The 26,375-nt window shown below is 45.2% G+C and overlaps 1 protein-coding gene across 4 annotated transcripts in view; it reads right to left on the minus strand.

The window, feature by feature from the left end:
- Positions 1-26,375, minus strand: part of LOC121558374 (RNA binding protein fox-1 homolog 1) — a 394,807-nt gene that overhangs the window by 10,553 nt on the left and 357,879 nt on the right. For all 4 annotated transcript variants that reach the window (XM_045214489.1, XM_041871773.2, XM_045214491.1 and 1 more), the window contains one exon: positions 19,547-19,622. In XM_045214489.1, coding sequence (XP_045070424.1) covers positions 19,547-19,622 — 76 coding nt within the window. The remainder of the gene's footprint in view (positions 1-19,546; positions 19,623-26,375) is intronic.

Here is a 26,375-nt window from a genome sequence, read left to right on the forward strand (position 1 = left end):
TTCATCTTCAATGCCCTTGCTGATGGAAGGAGGTTTTTACTCAAAATCTCACGATACATGGCCCCATTCATTCTTTCCTTTACACGGATCAGTCGTCCTGGTCCCTTTGCAGAAAAACAGCCCCAAAGCATGATGTTTCCACCCCCATGCTTCACAGTAGGTATGGTGTTCTTTGGATGCAACTCAGCATTCTTTGTCCTCCAAACACGACGAGTTGAGTTTTTACCAAAAAGTTATATTTTGGTTTCATCTGACCATATGACATTCTCCCAATCCTCTTCTGGATCATCCAAATGCACTCTAGCAAACTTCAGACGGGCCTGGACATGTACTGGCTTAAGCAGGGGGACACGTCTGGCACCGCAGGATTTGAGTCCCTTGTGGCGTATTGTGTTTCTGATGGTAGGCTTTGTTACTTTGGTCCCAGCTCTCTGCAGGTCATTCACTAGGTCCCCCCGTGTGGTTCTGGGATTTTTGCTCACCGTTCTTGTGATCATTTTGACCCCACGGGTTGAGATCTTGCGTGGAGCCCCAGATCGAGGGAGATTATCAGTGGTCTTGTATGTCTTCCATTTCCTAATAATTGCTCCCACAGTTGATTTCTTCAAACCAAGCTGCTTACCTATTGCAGATTCAGTCTTCCCAGCCTGATGCAGGTCTACAATTTTGTTCCTGGTGTCCTTTGACAGCTCTTTGGTCTTGGCCATAGTGGAGTTTGGAGTGTGACTGTTTGAGGTTGTGGACAGGTGTCTTTTATACTGATAACAAGTTCAAACAGGTGCCATTAATACAGGTAACGAGTGGAGGACAGAGGAGCCTCTTAAAGAAGAAGTTACAGGTCTGTCAGAGCCAGAAATCTTGCTTGTTTGTTACAGGCCTCTCTCATCTTTTTAAGTGGGAGAACTTGCACAATTGGTGGCTGACTAAATACTTTTTTTCCCCACTGTACATTCGGTTGCAAGTTACCCCTCGACTTATAGTTGACGAGGTATATGTTCGAAGTAACCTCTCATTTGAATATCTGCAAACTCGAGGTAGCAGAAATTTAGGAACAATGAAAAATAAGGAACGATGGTAGCATGCTTTAGAGGACCGTAGGAATGGATGCATTCCTCTTGAATTGTGTGTGTGTGGGGGAGAAAAAAATAAATAATAAAATAAAGACGTCTCTGTTGTGTTTAAACTGTGTGTCGACTCATGTTAGGATAAGATTTATGTTAGAGATATATACATATATATGTTTTGGTTGAGAACAGGGGTTTTTGTTTTTTGTAAGGAAATATGTAAGTTAAGGTTAAAATCTTATGAGTCTCCGTTGGTGAGAGCGTTAATAATTGTTAACTATATATGAGCCCCCTGGAAGGACGTTAAGGTTAAAATCTTATGAGTCTCTATAAAAAGAGAACGTTTAATAACTGTTAAAAGATTATGAGCCTACAGGGAGGAGTTTCAAGAGTGTATAGAGAAGTTTTGTAATGGATAAGAAAATAACTATAAATCTGCAGATTAGGATAAGTGAAGTTAAGAAACTTCAAAGTAGGATTTGTGTTCTATGTTTTGTGTTGGTTTGTGAGTTCTGTTAAGTGTTACTGTTTGTCTGTGTTGGGGAAATAATGGGGGGACAGCTGGTCTGTCTACTTTCTGTTGTTTAGCTTGGAGAGAGCTGCTTGGGAGCTCTTCTCACTCTGAAATCGCACTGGTGAATGAACTGCGCATGTGTGGGATTTTATGAGTTTAGAGTTACATAGAGCAAATATGCCACTCCTCTGCCTGCACTGAGCTGCTGTGACATGCAGACAGAGAAGGAGGGGGAGACTTACACACGAATAAAGTATTCTGTTTGTTAAATCGGCTGTTGCTTAATGATGAAACTATTTGATTGAGATCTATTGAATTTATAAATGAGAGATATGTTGACGGATTAAAAATAAATAAAATAAAATGTTATTGAGCTATTTATAATATTCCTGAGTTAAGCTGGTTGCTTATTTCTTAGCGTGAGTGTGAACATAGGTATTTCTAAAAGGGTATTGCATGGTTGAAATAACCCAGTGAGTGCATAAAATACTAAATTCTTGTCTGTTCCTTTGTTCTTCTGTCATATGAGAGACGAGAAGGAGGAGACAGAGAGAGAGAGGTGCTGATGAGTGCGTCACGCGACAGTGTGTGCTGCAACGGATCAAGTCCAATCAAGGCTAGTACTGTTCTGTTCACAAAACGTACCTTCCCATACAGGATATTTTGTGTGCCTAGCATATTTCATGTTGTGACAATTTGACAGGGACTTAGCAACAGACTGATCAATTGATGTAATTAAGAATTGCATATTGGAGTTTTTTGTGCATGAGTTGGTTTGATTAGAGTTGTGTTGGAAATCCAGCACTGACATTATTCTGTAAAATTAAGGTAATTGGGTGCTTATTAAGCAATTGGTTTGTGGGTGCTGTAGTGTTGCTGGATTAGAGGTCTTTCTTTTTTGGATTGCTCTGAAGTTGACTACTTTCCTTTACTTTTCCTGATCGGATGTGGTAAGATTGCCACTAATCAATAATTTGGTAAAATAAATTAATTAATAAAAATAAATAAATATATTGATTGATTAATTAATTACAAAAATTCTACAAAAATAAAATAATTCACAATAAAGGAATATAAAAGAGTTGTTACAATGGGGAAAAAGGACATCAAAACTATGAAAGTAATTACTCCTGTTGATGTAGTAGAAAATAGTAATCCTCTAGTTAATGGTATTGCAAGGTTATCTAGAAAATGGAATAAACGTTGGCCTGACATTGAACAACCATGGCCAGTGGAAGGGACTCTTAACCCTGTGTCACGCCCTGGCTCTGGGGACTCTTATATGTTGAGCCAGGGTGTTAGTTTATATGTGTAGTGTCTATGTTTTGTTTTCTATGTGTTCTTTTCTAGATTGTGTGTTTCTGTGTTGGCCGGGGTGGTTCCCAATCGGAGGCAGCTGTGTCTTGTTGTCTCTGATTGGGAACCATACTTAGGCAGCCTGTTGTGCACTTGTCATTTGTGGGATCTTGTTCCGTGTAGGTTTGTGTATGTTAACCGAGGACTTCACGTTTCGTTTTGTTGTTTTGTTGTATCGTGTATTAAGTACTATTAAAGTATGTACGCATATCACGCTGCGCCTTGGTCCACTTATTACGACGAGCGGGACAGAAGATCCCACCATACAAGGACCAAGCAGCATGTGCAGGAGCAAACGCCGGGTAAGGAGCTGGAGAGGTTGGCGATGGCCCAGGTGGGCCAATGGTGGTCCAGGGCGGCAGGTAGCTTAGTGGGTAAGAGCGTTGTGCCAGTAACCGAAAGGTCGCTGGTTCTAATCCCTGAGCCGACTAGGTGAAAAATCTGTCGATGTGCCCTTAAGCAAGGCACTTAACCCTAATTGCTCATGTAAGTCGCTCTGGATAAGAGCGTCTGCTAAATGACTAAAATGTAAAATGTAAAAATGTTCGCGGGCAAAGGGCCATGGGCTAAAGTTAAAGCCCTGGTGAGAGAGGAGGTACGGTGCCAACAGTGTCGTCGTCGGACAGGCGAGAGGCAACCCCAATAAAAAATTTTGGGGGGGCACACGGCATGGACGACGGGGCTGCTGGAGGCAGCTACAGGGCGAGTTTGTGGACTAGGAGAGGAGGCCACCAGGTTACGGGGGCCATTGGTCAGGAGGGAGAAGGAGAGTGTGGAGGCACGGCGAGAGGAACTGAGTAGGAAGCAGAGGGAGCGGAGGTTTATGAGAAAACCCAGTCCCGCTTCTCGCACCAAGCAAGTGGTGTGTGTCACCAGTCCGGTCCGGCCCGTTCCTGATTCAAGCAAAAGGCCAGTGGTGTGTGTTCCCAGTACGGTCAGGCCCATTCCTGCTCCCCGCACTAAGTTAGTGGTGCGTGTTCCCAGTACGGCCCAACCCGTTCCTGCTCCCGCACTAAGTTAGTGGTGCGTGTTCCCAGTCCGGCCCGACCCGTTCCCGCTCCCCGCACTAAGTTAGTGGTGCGTGTTCCCAGTCCGGCCCGACCCGTTCCCGCTCCCCGCACTAAGTTAGTGGTGCATGTTCCCAGTCCGGCCCGACCCGTTCCTGCTCCCCGCACTAAGTTAGTGGTGCGTGTTCCCAGTATGGCCCAACCCGTTCCTGCTCCCCGCACTAAGTTAGTGGTGCGTGTTCCCAGTCCGGCCCGACCCGTTCCCGCTCCCCGCACTAAGTTAGTGGTGCGTGTTCCCAGTTCGGCCCGACCCTTTTCCTGCTCCCCGCACTAAGTTAGTGGTGCGTGTTCCCAGTACGGCCCAACCCGTTCCTGCTCCCCGCACTAGGTTAGTGGTGCGTGTTCCCAGCCCGGCCCGGCCTGTTCCTGCCCTTCGCACCAAGCCTGTGGTGCGCGTCGCCAGCCCGGCCCGGCCTGTTCCTGCCCCTCGCACCAAGCCTGTGGTGCGCGTCGCCAGCCCGGCCCGGCCTGTTCCTGCTCCCCGCACCAAGCCTGTGGTGCGCGTCGCCAGCCCGGCCCGGCCTGTTCCTGCCCCTCGCACCAAGCCTGTGGTGCGCGTCGCCAGCCCGGCCCGGCCTGTTCCTTCCCCTCGCACCAAGCCTGTGGTGCGCGTCGCCAGCCCGGCCCGGCCCGGCCTGTTCCTGCTCCCCGCACCAAGCCAGTGGTGCGCGTCATCAGCCCGGCCCGGCCTGTTACTGCACCCCGCACCAAGCCTGTGGTGCGCGTCGTCAGCCCGGTCCGGCCTGTTCCTGCCCCTCGCACCAAGCCAGTGGTGCGCGTCGTCAGCCCGGTCCGGCCCGTTCCTGCTCCCCGCACCAAGCCAGTGGTGCGCGTCGTCAGCCCGGTCCGGCCCGTTCCTGCTCCCCGCACCAAGCCAGTGGTGCGCGTCGTCAGTCCGGCACAGCCCGTGCCTGTTTCACCGGTGCCTGGACAGAGAGATGTAGACCGATGCGTATCATGCCTGGATAAGGCGAATAATTTAGAAGAAGTAAGAGAACTGGAAGAACAACTCAAGAAGCTGAAGATACAGAAGAAAAAACAGCTGAGAAAAGGATCCCAATAATTGGAGAAGAAGTATACATTGAGGCCAAGGAAAGAGAGCACAAGTAAGAAGATTATGCCAGTGATAATTCGAGGACAGAAACTAGAGTATAAGCCTTTGCAGAATACCGATATGTCAGATATATTTGAGAAGCTGCTTACTCTTCAAGATGGAGCATATCCTTGGATTTCAAAATTGGAAGAAATTACGGTGGGAACACAGTCTGCCATAGGAGACATTAAGAGACTTTTGGCTAATCTCCTTGGAATTCTAGATATGGAATACATTTTTCAGAGAGCTGGACTTAATAGATATGTGGGGACTGCGGTGAATGACCCTGAATTGTTGGCTGCAAGTAGAAATCGGCTGTGGAGAGCACTGAAAGATACGTTTCCAACAAATGTGCATCCTGACAACATTCTGATTGACCCACTAGGACAACAAGAAAATCCGAGAGCCTATGTGTCAAGAGTTCATCAAGTGTGGAGAAATATTACCGGAAATGATCCAGATGTGAGTCAAATTGAGCAGTCAATTTTGAGAGCTAAACTACAGATGGGACTGCCCTCACCAGTAAGGAGCAAACTGGCAGAGGTGGTTGGACTTGGAAGCATGACAAAAGGTGTCTATACAGATCATATAGCCCATCAAGTGGATCTGTACAGGAAAAAGGAACACAACCAGAAAGAACAGGACCAAGAAACTCTCAGAAAACTCTGGAGAGAATAAGAAGGAGAAGAAACAAGCTTTGGTTATGAAGAATCAGTGTGCACCAAATCAACAATCACTGCCACAGCTTCAACCGAACCAGTTCCAACCGCAATTGTACCAGCCACCAATAGCGGTACAAGTTGTTTCATATCCATAGCCAGTTTCTGGACAGACACAGAATTGGAGAGGAAGATGGCGAGAAGACTTAGGAAGAGGAAGAGGAGGAAGATTTAAGCCATACTTCCAGCAATCTTCAGAAGTGTGTTATAATTGTGGACAGGTTGGTCACTTTGCCCGTGAGTGTAATGGGCAAGGAGGACACATCAGAGGGAATTTCAGAGGAAGATACAGGGGCCAGTCAAGTTCATCTGGAGGACCGGTGAACCCTTATAGGGGCCCGGAGCAAGGATTCTAGGGGTGCTCAGAAGATCCGAAATGGGGGTGTCAGCTGGTAGCATCAGGACCGGAAAAAGATCCTACAATTGAGGTGAAAATAAACAACCGACCATTGGAAGTGATGGCGGATAGCGGAACTGCTTTTACCTGTGTTCGGCCTGAAGATGCTACACATCTCCCTATGTCCAATCAACTAATTAGGACAATCGGATTTGAGGGAGTGAAACAGCTGATTCCTCTTACGGAACCAATTGAGCTCTGCTATAAAAATCAGAAAATTACAATACCCATACTGGTATCAGAACATACACCTATTGCATTGTTGGGAAGAGAAGCATTGTGTAAGTTAAACTGTACAATAAAATATACACCAGACGGCTGTCTGGTAGAAGTGCCAAAGGAAAAGGTTTACCAATTGTTGATGATGACAGAGATGGATTCTTCTACAGTATTCAGGGTTGGAAATCTCAGTGAAGATTTTTTGAAGCAGGCTAAGATATGGGAGAAATTTATTGTGGCAAATATGCCAGATGCGAAGCGTCCGGAATATCAATTTCATTGTACGCTCAAGTATTTCAAGAATGCTGCCCAATCGAATTCAGAGGAATGGTTGAGTCATCAACCAAAGAAAGTTCAACTCAGCTCATGTTGCATAATTTTAGGACCACAAGGAGCAGCTATGAAGATAAACACAGACGATTATCTGGATAAAGAATTGGAGATTGAGAAGAGTGTGCCACATGTGACCTTGTTGGTTTCTGAAGGCTATGAGCAGAAGCAAATAGGAGAAATGATGACAGAAGCAGAGAAAGCTGTTTTTGTACCGATGAAAGAGAATTTGGGGATTTGGAGGAGTGAAGATCAGCGATTTCTCAAAATAATGATTTCGGCTCAAGGACAAGGAGAGCCACAAGCTGTACGGATGACACATGAATCTATTTGCAGTGTGAAGATGGATTCAGACCCTATGAAAGAGGAGATGTTGCAACAAGTTCCAGAATGTTTGTGGTCTCAACACAGTACAGATATTGGACTTGTGAAATCAGCCCAACCGGTGGAAGTTGAACTTCGACCAGGAGCCAGACCTCCTTGGAAGAATCAGTATCCATTGAAAGAAGAAGCAATCCAAGGGATTGAACCACAAATTGAAGGACTTTCGAAAGCAGGTGTTTTAAGGACAACAAAAAAACCTCAGAGTAACACGCCTTTGTTGCCTGTGAAAAAAACTGATGAAACTTATCGTGTGAAACTTATCGTGTGAAACTACCGCAGTGAATGAGGTAGTGACTGACTTTCCAGCAGAAGTGCCAGACCTGCATACCTTGTTAGCCCAAATTCCTCCTGATGCGACACATTTTACGGTGTTAGAATTATGTGGTGCATTTTTTAGTGTTCCACTTAGTGTAGAAAGTCAGGGTTTATTTGGGTTCACATATAAGGGACAATTCTATAAGTACAGTCGTTTGCCACAGGGGTACAAGCATTGTCCCCATATTTTCAATAAAGTACTGAAGGATGATTTGGTAGGGATAGATCAGATATTGCAAAGCACTGTCATTCAGTATGTAGATTATATAATTATCTGCTCACAGAATAAGGAAACATGTCATAGAGACTCAATTAAATTGCTACAGGTATTGGCAGAAAAGGGGCATAAGGTTTCACAGAAAAAGTTGCAATATTGCCAGGAGAAGGTTGTTTATTTGGGTCAGAAAATAACGCATGGACATAGAAACATTTCGGACAGTCAATTGGAAGCTATTCGTAAGGCTCCGAAGCCTAGAACTGTCAGAGAGATGATGACATTTATTGGTATTGCTGGTTATTCTTCAGCTTGGGTTGAGAGCTATACTAGTTTGACAGGACCTTTGAGAGCTATGATTAAGGATACTGGAAATGGTCAACTCCATAGCAATCTTTCCTGGACACAGGAAGGCCATGTGGCATTTGAAACGATCAAACAGAGGTTGCAGGAGGCACCTGCACTTACACTACCAGACTACTCTAAGAACTTTTTGCTATATGTGTCTACTTCTACTGGAGGTAGATATGCATGTGCAGTTCTTTGTCAGCCGACAGGCACAGGGACGAATCCTCAGCCTATTTCCTACTACTCTACTGCCTATTCAGAAGTAGAACTAGGGCTACCACTGTGTTACAGAGCAATGGTGGGAGTATATTCAATGTATGACAAAGCATCATATGTTACGATGGGTTACCCAGTAACAATTCTTACCCATCATAGTCTCAGAAATCTTCTGAACTATGGGAAATATACATTGACTATGCCTAGGCTCAGAGACTATCATAGGCTCTTAGAGCAGGAAGATGTCACCCTAGTGAGGTGTGATACGGTGAATCCAGCTGAGAATTTGCCAACTTCAGAGGATGGTGAGCAACATGATTGTGTCCAAGAAGCAGAGAAATACTTGAGGCTTAGATCAGATTTGCAAGCCTTTCCATTACGTGAGGCAGACCTGGAGTATTGGACTGATGGGTCTTGTTATCGTGTGGGAGATAAATTGTGTGCTGGCTATGCAGTAGTTAGAGCCCAAGGAACTGGATTTGTTGTTGAAAAGGCTGAAGTAATACCACAGCCTGCGTCTGCACAACTTGCTGAACTTGTGGGGCTAACAGAAGCATGTTTGTTAGCAGAAGGAAAGCGAGTGACGATATACACTGATTCAGCATATGCACATAGTGTATGTCATTTGTTTGGAGCAGTGTGGAAAGGTCGAGGGTTTAAGAAAACGGATGGTTCTCCGATACAACATCATGCGCAAATAATGAAACTGTTGCATGCTATGATGAAGCCTAAAGAGATAGCGATAGCTAAGTGTGCAGCTCATAAAACAGATGTGTCAAAAGTCACACAAGGGGACAAAGCTGCTGATGAAGCTGCAAAAGCCGTCACAGGAGCGGACAAATTGGGAAACGTTTTTCTGGTCACTCATGGAGTGGACTTGGAAGAAAAAATTACGCTTAAGGATGTGATTTTGATGCAGGAAGCTGCTTCTATGATCGACAAACAGTTATGGCTAGACCGAGGGGCTGTCAAAGATGCTACTGGTCTTTGGAGAAACCATGAGGGGTTGATAGTAGCACCTCTAGACCTATTAGGTCTGATGATTCAGGAAGCACATGGGTTAGCTCATGTTGCAAGGGGGGAGGTTAGGAGAAAGATCACAAAGGAGTATGGTTTTTGGGCAGGGGTGTGACTGTTCTTCCTGGTTACATTCCTACACCGAGAGGTCCTATGCGTGAGTTGGTTATCGACTTTGTTGATATGATAAAACCAGTTGATGGGAAAAGATACATGTTGGTGGTTGTAGATAGATTTTCACGATGGCCGGAGGCCTGTACAACCAAGCGAAAAGATGCTCAATCGGTTGCCAAGTTCTTGTGTAAAGAAGTCATAAGCAGGTGGGGATTACCCGATCGAATATCCTCAGATAATGGGAAGGAATTTGTGGATAAATCAGTGAAATTGATGTTGCAAAAATTGGGAATTAAGCAACGTCTTGGAGCAGTTTATCACCCACAAAGTCAAGGGATTTGTGAAAAAATTAACGGTGTCTTGAAAAATCGCATTGTCAAAATTTGTCAGCATACGGGTCTAAACTGGATAGCAGCCCTGTAACGATCCCTGCAGTCTGAGTCGGTTTCTGTCTGGGTATTAGTTTTTCTGCTCGGGATCTCCAGTTTCCCGAGGGTTCTGGAACGCTCCCTGCCTGGTTGCCGGGCAACGTTGCTAGGCGGGAGCTCTCTTGATTTCCGCACCTGCATCCCATCAGCAATCTGCACACCTGGTCCTGATCATCACCCTTCTTAGGCTCTGTCCTAACATCCATTCCCTGCCGGATCGTTAGCCATGAACAGTATGTTTGTCCGTGTATCAGCCTTGGAACTTCTAGCATTAGTTTTGTTGTTTTGCACCTTTTGACTTGCTGTATACTTACCTCCGTTTTGTTCTATCTGCAGTCACTCACCCGGAACCTTCACCCAACCTCTGCCTGATGGTCGGCGGCTGCCGAGCCATTACTGGACCTACCACTGCACCCTCAACAACCCATCCACGCCACCCGCTCTGTTCCCTGGATTATTCAGCCTCACTCGTGGATCTATTAAATAAACACTCACCTTTGTTTCAATTTACCTTGTCCTGGTCTGCTTCTGGGTTCTGGCTTAGTAAACCGTGACAGAACGATCCGGCCTGGAATGAACCCAGCGGACCTGGACTCTGTTCGCCATGCCATTACCCATCAGGAGAAGATGTTGGGCCATCATAGCACGGAGCTACAGGAGATCGCGTTGGCAGTTCGGAACCTTTCTACCGGTCTGACGGAGGTCCAGAACCAGCGCAAGTTTCCGGTGGAGGATCCACTACCGGTTTCACCCATCTCGCCTGCCGCTTCTGGAGCTGTGTCCTTCCGTGAGCCCAAGGTTCCGACGCCGGATAAATATGAGGGGGAGCTGGGAAGATGCCGTTCTTTCCTTATGCAGTGTGGGTTAGTGTTCGATCTACAGCCCTACTCTTATGCCACAGACAAGGCTAGGATAGCCTTTGTGATTGAGTTGCTGCGTGGTCGAGCGCTGGAGTGGGCTTCAGCCGTTTGGGAACGACAAGACCCCTGCATGGCGTCATACCAGGGGTTCACGGCCGAGATGAGGAAGCTCTTCGACCATTCCGTCCGAGGGAGGGACGCAGCTAGGCGCCTGTTTTCGCTTCACCAAGGAACTCGCAGCGTGGCCGACTTCGTGATCGAGTTCAAGACGTTGGCTGTGGAGAGTGGGTGGAATGAGGAGTCTCTGCAAGCGGCCTTTTACCAGGGTCTGTCGGAGCAGCTCAAGGATGAGTTGATCTCCTATCCGGAGCCTAGTGACCTGGACAGCTTGGTAGCCTTGTCTATTCGGGTGGATAATCGAGTCCGAGAGCGAAGGAGGGAGAAGCAATGGGTTCCGTCCAATCGATCAGCTTCTCAGGTTCCAGTCGGGGTCGGGGATTGGACCAGAATACGTCGATCATCGTCCACCACACAGGATTAGTGGAGAGGTCCTGTCTCCCGATTCTGAACCAATGCAAGTAGGGCGGCACGGGTTAACCAAGGAGGAACGCCAACTCAGACGTAGGACTAACTGTTGCCTCTACTGTGGTGGTTCGGGACATTACCTCGCCACCTGTTCCCGGCGGTCGTCAAACTGCGCGGCTCGCTAAAGTTGGGAGGACTTTTTAGCGAGCCAGTTTCGACCTCTCAATACCTCTGTCAGACCCGTTTCCGGCTACCCTTATGAACAGGAATCAGAGCTTAGCGATTAACGCTTTTATCGATTCAGGTGCCGATGGAAGCTTTCTTGATGCCGAGTTGGTGGAACAGCTGGGGCTTTCCAAGGAGCAATTGCCGGAAGCCATTGAAGCGACCACTCTGAACGGCAGTAGTCTGGCACGTATCACGATGAGGACTGAACCGGTTAAGATGCTGTTGTCGGGGAATCATTCGGAGATGATTTCATTCTTCATTCTGCCGTCTTCCCATGTTCCTCTGGTCCTTGGATACCCCTGGCTGAAGGAACACAATCCCACGTTCGATTGGGTGACGGGCAAGGTAACGAGTTGGAGCCTTGATTGTCATGCTAACTGTCTCAAGACTGCCTGTCCCCATTCGGTTCCCAGTCAGGTGATTGAGGCTAAACCCCCAGATTTGTCCCTGGTTCCCGAGACATATCACGATTTGGGGGAAGTGTTCAGTAAGCAGAAGGCTCTGTCACTCCCTCCCCACCGACCATATGATTGTGCCATCAACCTGTTCCCTGGAGCTGTCTACCCCAAGGGAAGGTTATACAGTATCTCCCGACCTGAACGTGAGGCTTTGGAGACCTACATCAAGGAGTCCCTAGCTGCTGGTCTCGTTCGTCCCTCGTCATCACCCCTGGGGGCAGGATTCTTCTTTGTGGGTAAGAAGGATGGCTCTCTTCGACCGTGTATTGATTATCGGGGGGTTGAATGACATCACGGTCAAGAACAAGTATCCCCTGCCCTTGATGAGTTCTGCCTTCGACTCCTTACAGGGTGCTACGGTGTTCACCAAGCTAGACCTACGCAATGCGTATCACATGGTCCGGATCAGAGAGGGGGACGAGTGGTTGACGGGTTTCAATACACCGATGGGTCACTTCGAGTATCAGGTGATGCCGTTTGGACTGACCAATGCTCCAGCGGTATTCCAGAGTATGGTGAACGACGTCCTGAGAGATATGATCGGTCTCTTTGTGTTTGGTTACCTGGATGACATTCTGATCTTCTCGAAGGAACCTTCCGACCACGTCCAGCATGTCCGGCAGGTTCTGCAGCGATTGTTGGAGAATCGCCTGTTCGTGAAGGCCGAGAAGTGCGAGTTTCACGCCCACACGACATCCTTTCTCGGGTACATCATCTCCAGGGGAGAGATTAGGATGGACCAGGAGAAGGTTAGAGCGGTTCTGGAATGGGCCCAGCCCGGTACGAGATTGCAGCTCCAGAGATTTTTGGGGTCTGCGAATTTCTACCGCAGATTCATCCGGGATTACAGCCGTGTGGCCGCTCCGTTAACTGCCTTGACTTCCAGTATCAGGATCTTCAAGTGGAATCCGGAGGCGGATCGAGCGTTTCTGGATTTGAAGAGGCGATTCACCAACGCACCGATTCTCTCTCAACCGGACACGGCCCGTCAGTTCGTCGTTGAAGTGGACGCGTCTGATGTGGGAGTTGGCGCCATCCTGTCGCAGCGATGCTCCACGGACAGTAAACTCCATCCCTGCGCCTACTACTCGTCGCCTTTCGCCTGCGGAGAGGAATTACGATGTGGGTAACCGGGAGCTTCTCGCGGTGAAACTTGCCTTGGAGGAGTGGCGCCACTGGTTGGAGGGGGCGGAGCAACCGTTTATTGTCTGGACTGACCACAAGAATCTTGCTTACGTGCAATCGGCTAGACGTCTCAACTCCCGTCAGGCCAGGTGGGCGTTGTTTTTCGGACGATTCAATTTTTCCCTGACGTTCCGACCTGGATCTAAGAACGGCAAGGCGGACGCCTTGTCCCGGATGTTCTCCAAGACGGAGGAGAGTGGGTCCAAGACCGAGACAATTCTCCCCCGGAACTGCGTCGTGGGAGCAGTTAGGTGGAAGATTGAGGAGGAGGTGATGGCGGCCCTTCGGACGCAGCCCGGTCCCGGTAACGGTCCACCCGGTCGGTTGTTTGTGCCTGAGTCGGTTCGTCCTGCTGTCCTCAAATGGTCCCACGCCAGCAAGATGGCTTGTCACCCTGGCGTGGCTCGGACGATGGCGTTTCTTCGCAGACGTTTTTGGTGGCCTGCCATGGCCGAGGATACTCGGGGTTATGTTGCTGCCTGTCCAGTGTGTGCGCAGAATAAGAGTACCAATCGGCCCAGCTCTGGACTACTTCACCCCCTTCCTATTCCCCGGCGACCATGGTCGCATCTGGCTCTGGACTTTGTCACTGGGTTGCCCGCTTCTGAGGGAAACACGGTCGTTCTGACTATCGTGGACAGATTCAGCAAGTTCGCCCACTTTGTGCCTATTGCCAAGCTTCCCTCTGCCTCGGAGACGTCCGAGATCCTGGTTAGGGGAGGTTTTCAGGGTCCACGGTTTGCCCAGTGATATCGTTTCCGACCGTGGCCCTCAGTTTACCTCTGCTGTCTGGAAGTCCTTCTGTTTGGCCATTGGAGCTACAGTCAGCCTCACATCTGGTTTTCACCCCCAATCTAATGGTCAGGCGGAGAGAGCCAACCAGAAGATGGAATCCACGCTACGCTGCCTTGTCTCCTCCAACCCCACCTCCTGGGTCTCTCAGTTGCCTTGGGTTGAGTATGCCCACAATACTCTCCCCTACATCTGCCACTGGGATGTCTCCCTTCCAGTGCCTGTATGGCTACCAACCTCCCTTGTTCCCTTCTCAGGAGAAGGAGCTCTCAGTGCCCTCTGTTCAGGCCCATATTCGTCGTTGCCACCGGACCTGGCATCGGGCCAGAAAGGCACTCCTTAGAGTTTCGGACCGGTATCAGCTCCAGGCGAATCGTCGCCGGATCCCCGCTCCCACCTATACCATCGGAGATAGGGTCTGGTTGGCCACACGGGATCTTCCTTTACGGACTGAGTCTAGGAAGTTGTTACCGAAGTTCATTGGTCCGTTTGTGGTGGAGAAGGTGATCAATCCGGTGGCAGTTCGACTCAAACTACCGAGGACGCTCAGAGTCCATCCCACCTTTCATGTCTCCTGCCTCAAGCCTGTTCTCCTCAGTCCTCTGTTGCCTCCTCCGCCTCCTCCTCCTCCTCCTCGGATGATCGGAGGTGGTCCTGCCTACACGGTGCGACGCATCATGGATTCCAGACGGCGGGGCCGGGGTTTCCAGTATCTCGTGGACTGGGAGGGGTATGGTCCTGAAGAGAGGAGGTGGATTCCGCGGCGACAGATCCTAGATGCTGACCTCATTCGTGACTTCTACCGCCTCCATCCTGGCGCTCCGGGAGTCCGCCCGGTGGCGTTCGGTCGGAGGGGGTACTGTAACGATCCCTGCAGTCTGAGTCGGTTTCTGTCTGGGTATTAGTTTTTCTGCTCGGGATCTCCAGTTTCCCGAGGGTTCTGGAACGCTCCTGCCTGGTTGCCGGGCAACGTTGCTAGGCGGGAGCTCTCTTGATTTCCGCACCTGCATCCCATCAGCAATCTGCACACCTGGTCCTGATCATCACCCTTCTTAGGCTCTGTCCTAACATCCATTCCCTGCCGGATCGTTAGCCATGAACAGTATGTTTGTCCGTGTATCAGCCTTGGAACTTCTAGCGTTAGTTTTGTTGTTTTGCACCTTTTTGACTTGCTGTATACTTACCTCCGTTTTGTTCTATCTGCAGTCACTCACCCGGAACCTTCACCCAACCTCTGCCTGATGGTCGGCGGCTGCCGAGCCATTACTGGACCTACCACTGCACCCTCAACAACCCATCCACGCCACCCGCTCTGTTCCCTGGATTATTCAGCCTCACTCGTGGATCTATTAAATAAACACTCACCTTTGTTTCAATTTACCTTGTCCTGGTCTGCTTCTGGGTTCTGGCTTAGTAAACCGTGACAAGCCCTTCCTTTAGCATTAATGGTGTGTCGCTCAAGTGAGTTGCGTGATCTACGTATGACACCCCATGAACTGGTAACAGGAAGAAGGATGCCTACGCCTTGTTTGCGAACAAGCGGAAAGGGTCCAAGTTTGGCTCTTTTGGAAGATGAAATGAGAGCGTACGTTACATATATGGCCAATTTTCATAAAAAGATGTCCGCATATGTTTCTGACAGGCAAAGAAAATAAGAGGTGCAGGAGAAGCTTGATGAGCAAAAAAGGAGTACAGTGCAACCTGGGGACAAGGTGTTTGTGAAGGTATTTAGAAGGAAGTGGTATAACGAACGTCGTGAAGGACCATTTGAAGTTGTTCGTAGTACTGGAACAGCTGTCCAGGTTAAAGGGTCTCCAACGTGGTATCATTTGTCACATTGTGTTAAAGCGCCTGGAGAAGAGGTGCCACGCGCAGAGAGACAGGATGTTGAAGGCTCAAGAGAGCAGGATGGAGATAGGGGAGAACGGACAGAAGGAGAGATGCATGACAATATCCAGAGTGAAAACCCAGAAGGAGAGATTGTCCATGTTGTGGACAACGTTGATGATAATGTTTACACTTCTGATGATGCCAGAGATGACTCTGCAATGGATGGAAAGGAAAGGAGATTTGGGGAAATTGATTTTCAATACGTCCCAGAAACAACAGGGAATATTTCAGTGGAATGTGAAGCAGCGGAGATCACCAAGGGCAACTCTGTTACAGGTGAAGCTGGTGATTCGGTTAGACAAAGTAGGCCCAGACCAGTTAGGAGAAAAGTCAGACCAAAACGTTACGAAAACTAGGGTTGAAGTAACTCTAGGACAGTCAGCTCAGCTCCCATGTAAGTGCACGAGAGAGAACAGTGGTGAAGGGAAATGTAGAGTTCAGGAGAAGTATATTACAGTAGCCACTCCAACAGTAAATAATACACAGAGGACATCTGTCACTTTCCCACTGGAAATAATTAAGAGTGTTAATACATCAACTAAAGCAACTTTTTTAACAGTAACTTTGAAAGAGATTAATGTCACGAAGGCAATAACAAATTTAGGAAATGTGACACAGACACCAACAACAACTTTTCTGAAACTGAAGGATGTAGTAAGAGTGACTCAGAAGTTTATGATAAGGATGGAGAGTGCTGTGAATGGTAGTAAGGATAGTGTTGAAATAGGAGAGCAGATGGTAGTAGAGAATGATGTAGACTCATCTGAAATAGTGCAGAATACTATCCTGGTATCTTTGATTTTGATGGAAGACAAGAAGATATATCTGATCAATACCGCTCGTTAGGGAAGAGAGAAACTAAATGGAAAGCATATGGATTTGATTCTTCTGTTTTACAAATTAAAGATGGATGGGCAGGTAGGAATCTATGGTTCCAGCAGTTAACTCATTCTGTAAGATCAGTGAGGAATCTTGAGGGTCCATGTCTGTTGAGAATTCCAGCACCAATCTTAGAGACGGTGGCTCAACCTCTATCAAGTACGTGTCAATCTTATGCTTTATCATGGCTGTTGTATCAGCAACAATCATTAACAGATATAATAATGTCATTGTCGAAGCATTTGTTTAGGCCTAGGTTTAAGTGTTCTTGGTTAAATGAATTACCCTATGTGAATTTGTTAGATCGGAAGGTAAATCAGTTAACAGCGATTCCTGAAGCATTGAAGGTGAAACTCGTGAGGGCTTAAAGCTGTTTTTGTTCAAATAAAACATATGATGGAAAGGGTATGTTTATGGGAATATCAGATTGTGATGATTATATGATGACTTTGGGTAAGCATGAACGTAAGGTTAGTAATGAGAAATATAATGTAACTTTTTATGTTCCAGTTAGTAAGAAGAGCAGGACTTTGATGGTGAAAGATCAGCTTTTGCCTGGCAATGTGACTATTGGGAATTTTTGAGATATTTGGTGGGTTTGTGGTGATAAAGCATATATATTCTTACCCTATAAATGGACAGGATGTTGTTACATGTCGACGTTGAAGCTTCCATATGAGGTTTTTACCATTAAAAGAGGGGAAGCACCGGACATAGATAAATCTGATTCTAGGTTTGTAAATAGGGTGAAAAGGGACATGGCGAAATTTCATAGTCTGGAAGCCTACCATTGGAGGATAAGTCTAGGAGAGAAGCGGGGACTTGGACTTTTTCCATGGTATGGTGTAACATTTTTGGCAGATCACATTGATAATATTACCTATACTTTGCAGGGTTTTGCAAATGAAACGATAAGAGGGTTTAACCTTCTGTCACATACTCAAAGAAGTCACAGACTGACGCTGTTGAAACATGACATGGCTCTTGACTATATTTTAGCAAAACAAGGTGGTTTATGTTTGGCTATGAACTTGACGGGGGATGATTGCTATACTTTGATCCCCGATAGTTCCGATAATATCACTAGTGTTATAGATGCATTGAAGAATATAAGGGATGCGTTTGGTAGATCTGAAGGAGCTGGATGGTCAGCGAAGGCTTGGTTGCAAGATCAGTTAGGCCCAGTGGGAGCAGTGATAGTTCAGATTTTAGTGGCAGCTCTTATAGCGCTGTGTGTGATGTTTTGCTTTTGTACTTTGTTATTGACTTTTGCGAAGGCTATGATATTGAGATGGGTTAGAGTTGTGATGCCTGGAGAAAACACTCAGATGCCGTTGTTAACTGTTACTGATCTAGATGGAGATGAACAAGTGGGACTGGATGGAGTATTGATGGATAGATATCCATTTTGAATATCCGATCATTTTTCACATGGTTTTACATATTATTGTGATATTTAGTATTTTGTTATGAATCAAAGGGGGGAAATGGAATGTGATTCATTTTATATATCATTTTTATATTATTGTTGATATTGATGTTTTAATTTGCATGTGTTGTTTTGCAAAAGATACTGGTTGGTGTTTTCTTTTCTTCCAGAAGCATATGGGGGAATGTGTAGAGGGGATTCAAATACTCAAACATGGACAATATGAATGGACTGGAGGAAGTGGAACAAGGAAGGTGTGGAAATGTTCAGATTCCATCATCGACGTTTCATTGAAAGTCGACACTGCTGAGGAGATGCAGTGTAGTGGACTACATTCCAGTGTCTGCAATGATATATAGACATATTTGCATGTGTAATACATAATTTGTGCCATATTCTTTCTGTATACATTTTTGAAGAATGATTGTTTCTATTGTTGGGTACATGTGGGGATCTCAGATGTTTTTGTTTATTTCGTGGATGCTTAGGGATATTGGGTCTAGGCAGGGACAGAGAGAATCCACAGGAGGGTCCGATGGGTCGACCAGCCTGAATGTGGACATTTATTATTGTATTATGTTTTCTGAGGCTTTCATGTGTATTCAATTGCATCATAGTTTAAAATGCATTGATAAAGATTTATGAATTGATCTGGAGTACTTAGGTGGTCGCCTGGGGCAGTGGGGCCGTGAGAGAATTTTACTGTCTTGATTGATTGATGGATATTTGGAAAGAAAGCTGCCAGACAGGTTTTTCGCTCTCACACTCCATAAAGATTTGTTCATATTTCATAGAAATGTATTTACACTCCATAGAAAAATGTGTTTACTCTCCATACATTTTAAAATAAAAATAAATAAATATGCCATTTAGCAGACGCTTTTATCCAAAGCGACTTACAGTCGTGCGTGCATACATTTTTGTGTATGGGTGGTCCCGGGGATCGGACGGAGAGGAAACAACATATTAGAGATTGGGTCAGTTGTTCTCCAGTATCTGGACTGGAGGAATTGTAAATTGGCGCTGAAATCTTTGGTATAATAAACTATTATAATCAAGGACAGTGTCAGCGGATTTCTTGTCCTCACAGCATAATTAGCATCGTTATTTAGATACCACAAGAGAGAGATGTAGAGAGAGAGATGTAGAGAGAGAGAGAGAGATGTAGAGACAGAGAGAGAGAGAGAGAGAGAGAGAGAGAGAAAGAGAGAGAGAGAGATGTAGAGAGAGAGAGAGATGTAGAGACAGAGAGAGAGAGAGAGAGAGAGAGAGAGAGAGAGAGAGAGAGAGAGAGAGAGAGAGAGAGAGAGAGAGAGAGAGAGAGAGAGAGAGAGAGAGAGAGAGAGAGAGAGAGAGAGAGAGAGAGAGAGAGAGAGAGAGAGAGAGAGAGAGAGAGAGAGAGAGACAGTGAGAGACAGAGAGAGAGAGAGGACTTCCGAGGCCTGGGTATTGCAATACATGCTGTTGAGCATGTTGAGACAGAGATGTGTGAGTGTGTGTCTTACCATGGCACCAATGCTGTATGTGGCTGCTGGAGCAAGTGGGTGGTTGTAGGGGTCCGCAGCATATACTGGTCCATAACTATGGAAACACATGAGACAACAACAAACACCATCAGTACCCATCACCAAAATGGGTACTGATGGTGTTCTGTAACTCTTAGGATTCATTTGAATCTTTGAAGTCACATGCAACGGCCATTTCAGTACAGAAAAAGAAGACTCATCATCTGTGAATGTATTAAACAACTTTGAACCTGTGACTGCAAATATCCTCCAGTACATAAAAAACAGGTCAAAACATTCTTTCCTACTACATCTCTGTACTTTTAACAAGAAATGAAAAAAGAGAATAACATTGTCATTATATGTCAGACTGAATACAGCAGGTTTTACCCTGACAAGAAAATATTGGTAACTGTTTCACATTGAGAGAGAGAGAGAGAGAGAGAGTGACAAACAGAGAGACAGATGGAGAGAGAGAGAGTGACAGACAGAGGCAGAGAGAGAGACAGAGAGAGACAGACAGAGAGACAGAGAGACATAGAGACAGAGCGACAGACAGAGAGACAGACAGAGATAGAGAGACAGACAGTTAAAAATAAAACCACCAGAGAGTGGTTCCATATCCCAGAGTTCCGAGGGGCAGTGAGCGGTAGCTGTGTGGTTAGCAGAGTTCTAATCTCCCCTCTGAGCCTGACTGCCCGAGCATGCAGATAAAAGCCAATCAGCAGACAAGCCTGTGAATATAAATGAGCTGATTTGCATACGGGCCCAGTGCTGTGCGATTAGGCTCAGTTAATCCCCATTAGTTTTGGACATTGTGTGTATGTGTGTGCATGTGTCTGTACGTGCGTTTGTGTGTTAAAACCCATTTGATTTGGATGCTGTTATTCACTGTATAGTCTCTCCATCCTGCTCCACTATACTGACATTCAGTCTCCACTATATCGACCTATAGTCTCTACTATACTGACCTACAGTCTCTCTACTATACTGACCTACAGTCTCTACTATACTGACCTACAGTCTATCTACTATACTGACCTAAAGTCTCTACTATACTGACCTACAGTCTCTCTACTATACTGACCTACAGTCTCTAATATACTGACCTACAGTCTCTAATATACTGACCTACAGTCTCTACTATACTGACCTACAGTCTCTACTATACTGACCTACAGTCTCTCTACTATAATGACCTACAGTCTCTCTACTATACTGACCTACAGTCTCTCTACTATACTGACCTACAGTCTCTACTATACTGACCTACAGTCTCTCTACTATACTGACCTACAGTCTCTCTACTATACTGACCTACAGTCTCTACTATACTGACCTACAGTCTCTCTACTATACTGACCTACAGTCTCTCTACTATACTGACCTACAGTCTCTCTACTATACTGACCTACAGTCTCTACTATACTGACCTACAGTCTGTCTACTATACTGACCTACAGTCTCTACTATACTGACCTACAGTCTCTACTATACTGACCTACAGTCTCTCTAATATACTGACCTACAAAGTCTCTCCTATACTGACCTACAGTCTCTCTACTATACTGACCTACAGTCTCTCTACTATACTGACCTACAGTTCTCTACTATAATGACCTACAGTCTCTCTACTATACTGACCTACAGTCTCTCTACTATACTGACCTACAGTCTCTCCAATACTGACCTACAGTCTCTCTACTATACTGACCAACAGTCTCTCTACTATACTGACCTACAGTCTATCTACTATACTTACCTAAAATCTCTCTACTATAATGACCTACAGTCTCTCTACTATACTGACCTACAGTCTCTCTACTATACTGACCTACAGTCTCTCTACTATACTGACCTACAGTCTCTCTACTATACAGACCTACAGTCTCTACTATACAGACCTACAGTCTCTACCATACTGACCTACAGTCTCTCTACTATACTGACCTACAGCCTCTATTATGCCGACCTACATTATCCACTATACCGACCTACAGTCTCTACTATACTGACCTACAGTCTCTTACTATATTGACATACAGTCTCTCTACTGTACTGACCTACAGTCTCTCTACTATACAGACCTACAGTCTCTCTACTATACTGACCTACAGTCTCTACTATACTGACCTACAGTCTCTCTACTATACTGACCAACAGTCTCAATACTATACTGACCTACAGTCTCTCTACTATACTGACCTACAGTCTCTACTATACTGACCTACAGTCTCTCTACTATACTGACCTAAAGTCTCTCTACTATACAGACCTACAGTGTCTACTATACTGACCTACAGTCTCTCTACTATACTGACCTATAGTCTCTATAATACTGACCTACAGTCTCTACTATACTGACCTACAGTCTCTCTACTATACTGACCTACAGTCTCTCTACTATACTGACCTACAGTCCTCTATTATACCGACCTACATTCTCCACTATACCGACCTACAGTCTCTCTACTATACTGACCTACAGTCTCTTTACTATATTGACATACAGTCTCTCTACTGTACTGACCTACAGTCTCTATACTATACATACCTACAGTCTCTCTACTATACTGACCTACAGTCTCTTCTATACTGACCTACAGCTCTCTACTATACTGACCTACAGTCTCTCTACTATACTGACCTACAGTCTCTCTACTATACTAAACTACAGTCTCTCTACTATACTGACCTACAGTCTCTCTACTATACATACCTTCAGTCTCTCTACTATACTGACCTACAGTCTCTACTATACTGACCTACAGTCTCTACTATACTGACCTACAGTCTCTCTACTATACTGACCTACAGTTTCTACTATACTGACCTACAGTCTCTCTACTATACTGACCTACAGTCTCTCTACTATACTGACCTACAGTCTCTCTACTATACTGACCTATAGTCTCTCCAATACTGACCAACAGTCTCTCTACTTTAATGACCAACAGTCTCTCTACTATACTGACCTACAGTCCATCTACTATACTTACCTAAAATCTCTCTACTATACTTAGCTACAGTCTCTACTATACTGACCTACAGTCTCTCTATTATACTGACCTACAGTCTCTCTACTATACTGACCTACAGTCTCTCTACCATGCTGACCTACAGTCTATCTATTATACTGACCTACAGTCTCTCTACTATACTGACCTACAGTCTCTCTACTATACAGACCTACAGTCTATACTATACTGACCTACAGTCTCTGCTATACTGACCTACAGTCTCTCTACTATACTGACCTACAGTCTCTATTATACCGACCTACATTCTCCACTATACCGACCTACAGTCTCTACTATACAGACCTACAGTCTCTTTACTATATTGACATACAGTTTCTCTACTATACTGACCTACAGTCTCTACTATACTGACCTACAGTCTCTCCACTATACTGACCTACAGTCTCTACTATACTGACCTACATTCTCTCTACTATACTGACCTACAGTCTCTCTACTATACTGACCTACATTCTCTCTACTATACTGACCTACAGTATCTCCAATACTGACCAACAATCACTCTTCTATAATGACCAACAGTCTCTCTACTATACTGACCTACAGTCTATCTACTATACTTACCTAAAATATCTCTACTATACTGACCTACAGTCTCTCTACTATACTGACCTACAGTCTCTTTACTATATTGACCTACAGTCTCTCTACTGTACTGACCTACAGTCTCTCTACTATACATACCTACAGTCTCTCTACTATACTGACCTACAGTCTCTACTATACTGACCTACAGTATCTCTACTATACTGACCAACAGTCTCAATACTATACTGACCTAGAGTCTCTCTACTATACTGACCTACAGTCTCTACTATACTGACCTACAGTTTCTCTACTATACTGACCTAAAGTCTCTCTACTATACAGACCTACATTCTCTACTATACTGACCTACAGTCTCTCTACTATACTGACCTACAGTCTCTATAATACTGACCTACAGTCTCTACTATACTGACCTACAGTCTCTCTACTATACTGACCTACAGTCTCTCTACTATACTGACCTACAGTCTCTATTATACCGACCTACATTCTCCACTATACCGACCTACAGTCTCTACTATACTGACCTACAGTCTCTTTACTATATTGACATACAGTCACTCTACTGTACTGACATACAGTCTCTCTACTATACTGACCTACATTCTCTCTACTATACTGACCTACAGTCTCTCTACTATACATACCTACAGTCTCTCTACTATACTGACCTACAGTCTCTACTATACTGACCTACAGTCTCTACTATACTGACCTACAGTCTCTCTACTATAAGGACCTACAATCTCTCTACTATACTGACCTACAGTCTCTCTACTATACATACCTACAGTCTCTCTACTATACTGACCTACAGTCTCTACTATACTGACCTACAGTCTCTACTATACTGACCTACAGCTCTCTACTATACTGACCTACAGCCTCTACTATCTGACCTACATTATCTCTATACCGACCTACAGTCTCTACTATACTGACCTACAGTCTCTTTACTATATTGACATACAGTCTCTCTACTGTACTGACCTACAGTCTCTCTACTATACAGACCTACAGTCTCTCTACTATACTGACCTACAGCTCTCTACTATACTGACCTACAGTCTCTACTATACTGACCTACAGTCTCAATACTATACTGACCTACAGTCTATCTACTATACTGACCTACAGTCTCTACTATACTGACCTACAGTTTCTCTACTATACTGACCTAAAGTCTCTCTACTATACAGACCTACATCTCTCTACTATACTGACCTACAGTCTCTCTACTATACTGACCTACAGTCTCTCTACTATACTGACCTACATCCTCTATTATACCGACCTACATTCTCCACTATACCGACCTACAGTCTCTACTATACTGACCTACAGTCTCTTACTATATTGACATAGAGTCTCTCACTATACTGACCTACAGTCTCTATACTATACATGACCTACAGTCTCTCTACTATACTGACCTACAGTCTCTTCTATACTGACCTCACAGTCTCTACTATACTGACCTACAGTCTCTCTACTATACTGACCTACAGTCTCTCTACTATACTAACCTACAGTCTCTCTACTATACTGACCTACAGTCTCTCTACTATACATATTCAGTCTACTTTATTGACCTACAGTCTCTACTATACTGACCTACAGTCTCTACTATACTGACCTACAGTCTCTCTACTATACTGACCTACAGTCTCTACTATACTGACCTACAGTCTCTCTACTATACTGACCTACAGTCTCTCTACTATACTGACTTACAGTCCCTCTACTATACTGACCTACAGTCTCTCCAATACTGACCAACAGTCTCTCTACTTAAATGACCAACAGTCTCTCTAATATACTGACCTACAGTCTATCTACTATACTTACCTAACATCTCTCTACTATACTGACCTACAGTCTCTGTACTATACTGACCTACAGTCTCTCTATTATACTGACCTACAGTCTCTCTACTATACTGACCTACAGTCTCTCTACTATACATACCTACAGTCTCTCTACTATACTGACCTACAGTCTCTACTATACTGACCTACAGTCTCTACTATACTGACCTACAGTCTCTCTACTATACTGACCTACAACCTCTAAGCCGACTCTACACTATACTGACCTACAGTCTCTACTATACTGACCTACAGTCTCTCTACTATACTGACATACAGTCTCTCTACTATACTGACCTACAGTCTCTCTACTATACACGACCTACAGTCTCTCTACTATACTGACCTAAAGTCTCTCTACTATACTGACCTACAGTCTCTACTATACTGACCTACAGTATCTCTACTATACTGACCTACAGTCTCTCTACTACACTGACCTACAGTCTCTACTATACTGACCTACAGTCTCTTTACTATACTGACCTAAAGTCTCTCTACTATACAGACCTACAGTCTCTACTATACTGACCTACAGTCTCTCTACTATACTGACCTACAGTCTCTCTACTACACTGACCTACATCCTCTACTATACCGACTACATTCTCTTTCTATACCGATTCTACAGTCTCTACTATACTGACCTACAGTCTCTCTACTATACTGACATAGAGTCTCTCTACTGTACTGACCTACAGTCTCTATACTATACATACCTACAGTCTCTCTACTATACTGACCTACAGTCTCTTCTATACTGACCTACAGTCTCTACTATACTGACCTACAGTCTCTCTACTATAATGACCTACAGTCTCTCTACTATACTGACCTACAGTCTCTCTACTATACTGACCTACAGTTCTCTACTATACATACCCAGTCTCTCTACTATACTGACCTACAGTCTCTACTATACTGACCTACAGTCTCTACTATACTGACCTACAGTCTCTCTACTATACTGACCTACAGTCTCTACTATACTGACCTACAGTCTCTCTACTATACTGACCTACAGTCTCTCTACTATACTGACCTACAGTCTCTCTACTATACTGACCTACAGTCTCTCCAATACTGACCAACAGTCTCTCTACTTAATGACCAACAGTCTCTCTACTATACTGACCTACAGTCTATCTACTATACTTACCTAACAGTCTCTCTACTATACTGACCTACAGTCTCTTACTATACTGACCTACAGTCTCTCTACTATACTGACCTACAGTCTCTCTACTATACTGACCTACAGTCTCTCTACTATACTGACCTACAGTCTCTACTATACTGACCTACAGTCTCTCTACTATACTGACCTACAGTCTCTCTACTATACTGACCTACAGCTCTCTACTATACTGA

This window comes from Coregonus clupeaformis, unplaced genomic scaffold, assembly GCF_020615455.1.
Source record: "Coregonus clupeaformis isolate EN_2021a unplaced genomic scaffold, ASM2061545v1 scaf0267, whole genome shotgun sequence".
Taxonomy (NCBI): Eukaryota; Metazoa; Chordata; class Actinopteri; order Salmoniformes; family Salmonidae; genus Coregonus; species Coregonus clupeaformis.